This window comes from Montipora capricornis, chromosome 8 (assembly GCF_036669925.1).
Source record: "Montipora capricornis isolate CH-2021 chromosome 8, ASM3666992v2, whole genome shotgun sequence".
Classification (NCBI taxonomy): Eukaryota; Metazoa; Cnidaria; class Anthozoa; order Scleractinia; family Acroporidae; genus Montipora; species Montipora capricornis.
This window is the reverse complement of record NC_090890.1, coordinates 39,612,521-39,622,520: the sequence shown is the minus strand read 5'-3', so window position 1 is coordinate 39,622,520 and position 10,000 is coordinate 39,612,521. Positions and strand designations below refer to the sequence as shown.

General features: G+C 39.1%; 1 protein-coding gene across 1 annotated transcript in view; it reads right to left on the bottom strand.

Moving 5' to 3' along the window:
• LOC138014008 (RAC-beta serine/threonine-protein kinase A-like) overlaps window positions 1-9,208 on the bottom strand; it is an 11,129-nt gene extending 1,921 nt beyond the window's left edge. Inside the window, exons 1-16 of the mRNA XM_068861040.1 lie at window positions 9,181-9,208; window positions 8,523-8,752; window positions 8,194-8,265; window positions 7,870-7,941; window positions 7,707-7,778; window positions 7,550-7,621; window positions 7,387-7,458; window positions 6,512-6,586; window positions 5,630-5,776; window positions 5,215-5,370; window positions 4,168-4,259; window positions 3,133-3,195; window positions 2,430-2,565; window positions 1,770-1,850; window positions 945-1,058; window positions 263-409 (exon numbers count right to left, since the gene is read on the bottom strand). Of these exons, the coding sequence (XP_068717141.1) occupies window positions 263-409; window positions 945-1,058; window positions 1,770-1,850; window positions 2,430-2,565; window positions 3,133-3,195; window positions 4,168-4,259; window positions 5,215-5,370; window positions 5,630-5,776; window positions 6,512-6,586; window positions 7,387-7,458; window positions 7,550-7,621; window positions 7,707-7,778; window positions 7,870-7,941; window positions 8,194-8,265; window positions 8,523-8,752; window positions 9,181-9,208 (1,629 nt within the window). The remainder of the gene's footprint in view (window positions 1-262; window positions 410-944; window positions 1,059-1,769; window positions 1,851-2,429; window positions 2,566-3,132; window positions 3,196-4,167; window positions 4,260-5,214; window positions 5,371-5,629; window positions 5,777-6,511; window positions 6,587-7,386; window positions 7,459-7,549; window positions 7,622-7,706; window positions 7,779-7,869; window positions 7,942-8,193; window positions 8,266-8,522; window positions 8,753-9,180) is intronic.
• Window positions 9,209-10,000: the final 792 nt, after the last annotated feature.

Here is a 10,000-nt window from a genome sequence, read left to right as displayed (position 1 = left end):
CTGTTCAGTAATAGATCACAGAGGACGTCAAAATGTGGTAAGAACATCAGTGACACACTCGGCTATCGCCTAGTGTGCCATTTTTTTGTTCTTACCATATTTTGACGTCATCTGTGATCTATTACTGAACAGACGCACGGCAACATGGAATCTATTTGTTAAATATAACACGATTTTTAACCAATCAGCGCGCGTATTTTCTTAGGACTGTTTTCTAATGGCGTGTATCAATAAAGGGTTCTTAAAGGCTCTTTCCACTTACTTCACTTTGGCATGGAACAAATGGTGGTTCCAGTTCTCCATTTGCAACATCTTCCCAGGCAATGGCGTAGAAGAAAGGATGGTACTTCAGTGAAGGGAAATTCCCTTTTTCATAACCAAGCCTTAATTGAGGCGTTCTTTCTAAAAACTGCAAGAGTTGGAAAGATAATTGGTCTTTGGTCCAAAACGTAGTTGTTTCTAGAAAGGTTGTGGAATGCGGGAGAAAAAGTTAACCATCTCAGCTAAGGAAATCTGCTGCGTGGTTAGAAAACAACTTTTGTTGGTACGTCTCTTTCGCATGTAAATATACAGACAGGTTTCGGCTCTCATAGAAGCAAAGCGAGACTTTTACTCGCGTTTGGAGTCGTAAAATTCTATTAATTTATTGCTTTTGGTCAGTGGGAATTTATAAGGTGATTGCGGAATATTTTAAGTTCTGCAACTTTAAGTCGAAAAACTCAATTTGATTTCATTACCATGTCTTCAGTGTGTGGTCAGGCAACACATTTGCATGCGAAATACAAATCTCTGCTTCATCGGCAGAGACCTCAGCTAGCGGGAAAACGTCGGATTAGTGACACTTGGAAATATTACAGTGAACACAAAAACCAGGACAGCTGACGACACTGAAGAGAACAAAATAAGGAAAACTTAGCAGAAACTACGCTTTTTTTTTGACTTACCTGTGTGAGACAATCCTCTGCTTCAGAAGATATGAAGTCTGGGATATACAAAGGTGAATAGAGAATGGCTTTTGTAACTGCAACCTCATCTTCGTCCTCGGAGAAGAATGGAAACTGCAACACCAGCGCAGCGAAATAAATAACAATGGTACAAAACGTGGAGACAGTCTTCTTACGTTGAGATGTAATTAATCATCCTCTCTTTTAGTTCTAATGTTCATGAATAATAATTAATTAATTATTAATTATCAATTCACTGGTTTTTGTATTCGGTTTTTTTGTCTCCCAAGGCGCACTGACAAGATATATGACATCGTATGCATGATACACATGTGCAATAGCACTCTTTTCAATTGAAATCACGATTTAGCCCCCAAGCATTATGGGATTAAATATGCGAACAAAGAAGGCATCTTTTTGCGATTTCTTTCCGCATTTCAATCCCATAATGCTTTGAAATAAGGCGTTATGGAATTATGGAAAATGCTATTAGAGCGGTTTTCAATAGAGTGTCGAAAGTAATCAGCGAATTGCTTTGGTTTTGCATTTACTTCACTCAGTGATTGGTTCAAAGTTCTCGCGCCATTTTTTCAACCAATCAGAAGTGAAAGCGAAACCAATGGTGCACATTTTCCGGCGCTTTGTGTCGGCTTCGTGTAATTACTTCGAGTTTTGATTGGCTTACTGGATTGTCTCCGTCCTTTTTGATTGGCCAAAGTTATTACTTTGGTTTTGGTTTTACGACACTTGATTGAAACTCGCTCTATTTGCGCATCAGCGCAACTATCAGATATAACTGCTAAGATTTTCAAATGTAAAACGCACCTCCGCTGTCAAAAGGCGATAGATTATCACACCAATCGCCCACCAATCCACACTTGTGTCGTAAAAATTTCGCAAGAGCATCTGAGAGACAAAGAGAGAGAGAGAGAGAGAGCATCAGTGGAAGTGCAAGGCAATACACTTGTGGGCGACCAATTGGAAGCTTAAAGCTGCCAACCGAGATCTTTACTGCCGGAAACTATCCGGTAAAATCTGCAAGAAAAAACTTGCAACTCAAAGAGCTAAAGCCGGAGATGCTGTAAAGGATCTCTAGCCATTAAGGATCATCTTGCTATTGATAAAGGGTGGTTGTGGAACGTGAATCATTCACCAATGGCTTTGTCCTTGTAAAGTATATGGTGATGGCGGTAGTCGTGTGAAATGAAGTGGGTCTCTGTAGCCTGGACTCGCTAACAATTTTGTTAACCTTTCAAGGTAAGTTGGATAATTGCAAAGTAAGGACTTATCCAGGCTACAAATAAAGACACTTATTCAAGGTCTACGGGTATCTTCTCTGAACTTCCAGGAAACCTTTGGGATTAAGGACGTTTGGATGGCCAGTTCTATGAAGTCAAATCTCGCTAAAGCTGTAAATTGCGGTACTCAAGAACCTAGTGAAGACACGAATATTTTGTGAAGTTGCTAATTGTTTATGTGGGTTACCTCAGGTGCAAGATAATAAATTGTCCCGCAGCATGCATTTCTGCTTTCTTCCGACTCCATGAAGGTGGACAAACCAAAGTCTCCAACTCTTATATGGCCATCGTGGTCGATAAGAACGTTATCTAACTTAAGATCCCTGGTTAAACAATCAGGAGATAAAGAAGATGACAGACTCAAAATTAATTGTGATAATTTAATTTACTGCTGCTAGTATGTATCGAAGCTCTTTTCAGCTCGGCGTTGAGACTGAAATCAATTTTACTACAATTGAGCCTGAAATCAAATTGTCTTTTTTCGACATCGAGGATCCTTTTTTGTTAAAATAATATCAATTTAAATTGTAAAATTAAAAATGCGTTTCTATTTGTTTCCCTTTTATCGTCTTCGAGTATTCTTTTTTTTAAGTAAGAACATTTAAACTATAAACAAAAATTTTAGCGTTTTAACTGAGATTCATTTTTTTTCTAAATTTCAAAACAAGTACTTTTGGCACTTTTATACTCTGCGAGGACTTTTGTTTTAAAATGTATCGACAAATAACTAGAAGTTATGGAAATCCTCCAAAAAGCCAAACACAGTACAGGCAAATAGAGGGTTCACGCAAGCAGCCTTTCTAAAGAGAAGTGACCAAAAGAAGCAAATACGAGTGGCAGTTATATACAATTACATGCGCACATTCTTCAAAGAATGCTCAGTACTCTACCTGTGGATGATACCGCGATGGTGTAAATACTGCACGGCGCAGATAATCTCACAAGCGTAGAACCTGAAACAAAATAACGCAGGCCACAAAGCACTATTGAGAAAGACATCACCGCATAGCCAATCATTTAATTATCAAACTCAGCTGGCTTGCAAGAAACGGATATTTTTATCAGGAACGTGTTCACATCATTTTACATTTGGCCATGAAAATAAATATAAAATTTTCGCTTACAAAAGGCGGAACTTTGCTCAAATGAGAGCAAAACAAATAAGAATTTAAAAGGCCGACCAAACGGCAACCATGCGACGAGAAACAAGATATGCATTAAAGCAAAGAACATCAGTAAGTTTATAAAATAGATTAGAAGGATCGAGTAACTACGCCCATATTACACCTTTTGCTGTTCATTTACAGAAAATAACCATTTATTTGTGTTGATTTGTTTCATTATGATCAATATACTCTGATTAGTACCAATATGAACTTCACATTCTCCGCGAAAGAAACGTTGACATGGAGTCATTTAAATGCCATTCATGGACCGAGTCAAAATTCTCAACAACTTTGATATCGCTGATTTTAATTCTGAAAAAATGTTTCACCAAACCTTGTGTAATTCGAAAAGAGTGCTTTGCCGATTTTTTCCTTAGGTAGCTGATGAAGATCGACAAACAACCAAGGATTCAATTTCCACTCGTTGAGTACGCATCACAAAGTAATTTTACTCTTAAAGAAAAGAAGAGTGTAAGGACGATTTCCTTTGGTCAGAACTGGCCGCCGGCCAGACACGTTAGTTTGCAAAGAAAATGCAACAATTTGAAGAAACACGTGCATTCTTCGCATTCGTCTGGAAGAGTATATACATCATCCTCGAAGTGAGGCGTTGTAGAGTTAGTCATTCCTAATGCCCTTTCTGGCCGGCCAGTTCTGTCAAATGGAAGTCTTCGGTGAATAAACTAAAATTAAACTTTAATTTCCACTATCCCAGGATCATCTTAATGTATATCATTGTTCAATTTCGTTAATACGTACCTGGCTGCATTTATGGCAAGCCTTCCATAGCGCAAGATATGATTTTCTAAATCTCCTCCAGGGAGAAATTGGAAGACCAGGAACAGCAGATTCTATTGTAATAAAATATTAAAGCGTATTATTATCGCTCTTAAAAGTAATAACAAATCGATCATGGGCATGGAAGTGCTTTTCACGCAGGAAATATATTTAAGGTCCTCAGTCAGCCATAAAGATCGCAAAAAACAAGATTAAAAAGGAACTACCCGTCGGCATCGGTTAGATCTTGACTGTTTTGCATAAATAGTGAGCGTTTATTGTACACTGATAACTTTAATAGGCAATAGTCTGGGAAAACTTTAGGCTTCTCAGTTATAAATGGCGAATGCATAAATTGTCTGGATTAGTGCGAGAATCATTGCTTTGGTTATATTATCTGCATTCCAACTCTTAACTGAACGAGTTTAGCTTCACAGTTCGGTTGAGAAGTCGCACCACTTATGTATTCAGGAGGTCTTGCGTTCGATTTAAGCTAGAAGTTAACTGAATGTTTTACTTTAGTGCTTGGACTAGTCCTTCATTTCCTGATGCACACTGCACCATCGCAGAATAATTGATAATTGTCTTCGATTTTGCAACATTGTGTAAGATGTTTAAGCGAAAAATATGGAAATTTACAAATGTTCTCAGTTTCGATAACTACTTTTTCGTTAGTCAACGAAAGTGAAGGGCACACAGTCTTGTAAGTCGACATGACCTCACGAGAATCCCAAAAGAAAATGTTTTGGCGAGCCAAAAAACGTGATTTTTCGTACGCGACGTAGATGCGCGAGCTATCTACATGGGGCGGCCCATGAGGCGAAGGACTTTTGAAAGTCTAACAATCTTGGAAATAGCTAGAATGAACAACATGGATTCACATGGATTTATGTCAACAAGGATTCACAGGGCTTAACATATCCCCATGTGACTAAGCCATGATTTTCTGCTGGTCGCCATGAAAGAAATTTCTTAAATACGCGAAACTATCTCTACAAAGCACGAAATATGCTGAATACACTTACGTACCCTAATGGAAAACGAACCGCATAGTTTGGTCACAAAGTTGGAGGCTTGAGCGGCGCTTAAAGCTTTTACTTCGTTGAGGAATATCGTACGATTGGTCCTGTCTTGTACTTTAAAAGCAAACTCCTGAGTGGTGTTCTGGTTGTGGAAAAGCAGAACCTTAAAATGAAGATAAACACATTTAAAATAAAGAATGTAAACACACCTTTTGAGTAGAATTTCAACTGCGACTTTCTTATTTTTGTTTGCAATACAGTCCTTGAGTTTAGAACAATTCCCGACAATACCGTCACATTCTTATGCTGGCCGCTTCACTTTCAACTTTTGCTTAAGAAAAACCTACTCACGACTTAGCTTCCCAAAAGGAAAAAACCGTGAACGTTAAAACTCAAAGCAAGTTTAAAAAAAAAGCACTTACATTTGCAAACCCTCCCGTCCCAAGATGCCTGATATACTGAAAATTGTTCATGCTCGAAACCCAGGTGATATTCTCAAGGCGCTGTAGTTTAGCAGGGGGGTGTCCTAGCTCTTGAGGAGACACATCTGCTTTCCTCTTCAACTCGATCTATAAAAGACGTATGATTTAGAATTGTCCTACTCACGAAACCAATAAAACTTTAAGTAGCCAGAGAGTAATCTCTCTCGTGTATGGGAGCGGCAGGTTGGGGAGTTCTGTCCTTCCCCACCCTCCCCTCCCACGAAAGAGCTTCCTTCTTTTCATTTATACACTGTTAGCATTTTGTTACGCCTACCGCGTTCCTTTTCCTTTTTTTAGCTTTCCTTTTTTGGTTTTGTATCCAAGTCAGTAGCTCTTGATTGGTTTCGCTTCCCTTGCATAATTTCATTGGGTTTTTTGGAAATCGTTGTTTTGTTTTCGCTGAATTCATTTGCAAGAGACATCAGAATCGACTCCAGTAATAGTTATTTGGCCCTTAGTTTTATTACAGGAAAATTTGACTTTATCAAACGTGTTGATAAAGGTCGAATTTATTAGTTCTAAATGCAACTATTTTTAGGTCAAGTTTCATGTGTTTCCTGGAAACTCGTGCCCTATTTGTAAGCCTGTTTTGACCTCTGCGTACCTTGCTGAAATTTCAGTAAATGGTGAGATCCTTGCTTCCTTTAAGGATTTCCAAAATTACTTTCAAACTTGTTATTTATCCCTAAAATGGTCTATGTTCCCTTGTTCTCTAAGATATTTTGTCTTTGTTCCCCCGTTCCCCTATTCCCCAGTTCAAATTAGCCACGTTCTCTTATTCCCCAAAGCCCTTGGGAGCCTCTCCTCGTTGGTATTGCTCACCTTTGACATTTCCACTCTTCTTTGCTTCTGCAGCTTGAAAAGCTTCCAGGCATTTTGGATACATCTTGCAGCTTTCTGTTGAATAGAATGCGGTTTGTTTATATGGCCCCCATGCTTAAGGGCTCGTTTGTTTTAAAATTTAGTTAAACTAGTATACCATTTATATTCACGACTCGTACACAGGAATGGGTGCGCAGCTCGAACTGTGAAGCTGAGTGTTTGTTAATGCCGTCAGTGTAATGTTATACATAGCTCAACCAGGATACAAGTCACTACGTACACAGTAAATAAATACCATTCAGGCTATAAGGACTGGCGATGCAGCCACCTAATACGAAAACCCAAAAACCCACCAAGTGGGAAAAAGGGAACGTATTCCCCAACCAAACCTTAAGAAACAGAAGACGATATGAATGCCCTGGGGTACACGTGCGTTTCATACCAACAGGAAAATATTTACATTCTTTGTCACTGCCACTTAAGTTTAGTTCCGCAGAATGTAAATACATTCTATTAATTCAACATTTAATGAAGGTAATTATGGTGGGTTCGGGAAATTGTTTGTAGCAGTCTTTTCCGGAGGTGGGTGGGGCAAATAATTGTAACCTTCGTAAAAAGGCTATTTGAATTAGAGTTGTTTCTTTTGGATTATTCTACCTCATGAACATAAACCACCCTAATTTTGCCAGCAAGAAGTGTACAACGTCTATTCACGCTTCGCAAGATGGCGCCAGATTGTGTGAAAAGACAGCTCTGGTCGATTATTGAAAATCACTATAAAGCGACTGAATGGTCAAAAATGACAATTTCATAGAAACCTAGACCTTTGCTTTGCTTTTTCGATTCGTCAATCATCTCAAGAAGACTTTTCTTACCTCAATCGCGATTTTCGCAATTTTCTGCAATTTATACTGGCGCCAGGCGTTTTGAATGATTATGGCAGCGTTCTGGAATTAGAGAGAGTGACATGGTAAAAACGATGGAACTCAACCATACACGATGGTGATTCATCAATTAACACAAGTAGATTTTTCTCACCTCCATCGCGATTTTCGCAAGTTTCTGCAATTTATACTGGCGCCAGGCGTTTTGAATGATTATGGCAGCGTTCTGGAATTAGAGTGGCATGGTAAAAGATGGAAATCAACCACACATGATGGTGATTCGTCAATTAACTCAAGTAGATTTTTCTCACCTCAGACGCGATTTTCGCAATTTTCTGCAGTTTATACTGGCGCCAGGCGTTCTGAATGACGACGGCTGCGCTCTGAAATAAGAGAGGGTGGCATGGTAAAAACGATGGAACTCAACCATACACGATGGTAATTCGTCAATTTATTCAAGTAGATGTTTCGCACCTCCATCGCGATTTTCGCAACTTTCTGCAATTTATACTGCCACCAGGCGTTTTGAATGATGATGGCAGCGTTCTGGAATTAGAGAGAGTGGCATGGTAAAAGATAGAACTCAACCACACATGATGGTGATTCATCAATTAACTCAAGAAGATTTTTCTAACCTCCATCGCGATTTTCGCAAGTTTCTGCAATTTATACTGGCGCCAGGCGTTCTGAATGACGACGGCTGCGCTCTGGAATAAGAGAGGGTGGTACGGTAAAAACAATGGAACTCGACCATACAAGATGGTGATTCGTCAATTAACTCAAGTAGATTTTTCTCACCTCCATCGCGATTTTCGCAAGTTTCTGCAATTTATACTGGCGCCAGGCGTTCTGAATGACGACGGCTGCGCTCTGAAATAAGAGAGGGTGGCACGGTAAAAACGATGGAACTCGACCATACAAGATGGTAATTCGTCAATTAACTCAAGTAGATTTTTCTCACCTCCATCGCGATTTTCGCAATTTTCTGCAATTTATACTGGCGCCAGGCGTTCTGAATGACGACGGCTGCGCTCTGGAATAAGAGAGGGCGGAATGGTAAAAACGATGAAACTCGACCATACAAGATGGTGATTCGTCAATTGACTCAAGTACTAGATTTTTCTCACCTCCATCGCGATTTTCGCAATTTTCTTCAATTTGTATTGGCGCCAGGCGTTCTGAATGATGTTGGCGGCGTTCTGGAATAAAAGGTGGCGGCATGGTAAGAGATAGAACTCAACCGTACATGATGGTGATTCGCCAATTATCTCAAGAAGACTTTTCTCACCTCCATCGCCATTTTCCTGATTTTCTTCAATTTTTGTCTCCACCATCTCTGGAGGATAACTGCAGCTTTCTGTTAAAAAGAAGAGTCACTAAGATTTAAGCATGGCGACATTAACAGTCACGAAAATGTTGTCGTCGACAATATCTATTCATCATGTTTTCTTCGTAATCTCTTTGACAAGTATCAGCTACTTCGGAGTGATAAATGTAATATCTGCAGCAGATATTACATTTATCATGTCAAGTTCACGAGCTATTGTGAATTGATTGAATGCTTTCGACCAATCAGATTTTTCATAGTGAGTCTGATGTATAATAATAATGGTTAAAAGAGGCAAAAATGATCGTGGTGCACGTGCGGCACGCATTTTTGTACATTTCTCTCCCGTTCTCGTCGAAACAACAACGTAAAATGACCAATTTTCAGGTTTTGACGACAACGTGGACAAACAACGATGAATCTTTCCTTCTCTCTCTTTGCTTCAAATCCGTACGTACCAATCTGGTTATAGCATACTTCGCCCATATTGTACAGAATAAACAAGTTGGAACATCGTGAAACAATTAGGGCAGCTCAAACTAATAGTTTAAAGTGACGTTTTCGTCGCCCGTAGCCGTCGTGGTTTCTTTAACTCCCTATTATTTTGTAGCTCACGTCCATATAAAAAGGATTGTTCATGGGTTGTCTCCAGTAGCTTAACATCTTAAAATTCGCGTGTTTGAAATAACTATTTAGTTCGTTGCTTTTGCGATGCCTTGAAAGAAGGGTACTCCAACTTTCTGTCTTGCCTTACAACATTTCGCGGATGACCTAGTAAAGTTGCCATTGTTGCATACGTAAAGAAAACCGCTCTAAAAAGAATATACCTTTTTCTTTGCTTTTCAAGGCTAGTAGTTACACTTTGAGAATTTGATGACCTTCAAATAAAACCTGCCTTTAATAAACGCCTTTCCAGTTATTTTGGGGAAAAATCACCAAATGAATTTATCACGTAAATTACATGTCAAGTTAATGTGGCTCTCACTTTTGATTTGTAACGCCTCCAAGCAGTCTGGATGATAATCGCCGCCCTATAAAAAAACATCATTTAATGAGCTAGAAAACTCAACAAAACACCAGTCAACATTCCCAAGTAAATGACCACAACAGTACCTCCGCTTGTCGAATTTCCTTCCATTTTTTGTCAATTTACTAAGTGAAAAGAGAAAAAAGATACTTTGAAACGATATTATAATATTAAATTCGACAAAACACACACCAAGAACTGTTTCTGGGATAAGACTCCTTCAAGGAACTGCTCTGAAACATCATAGCTAT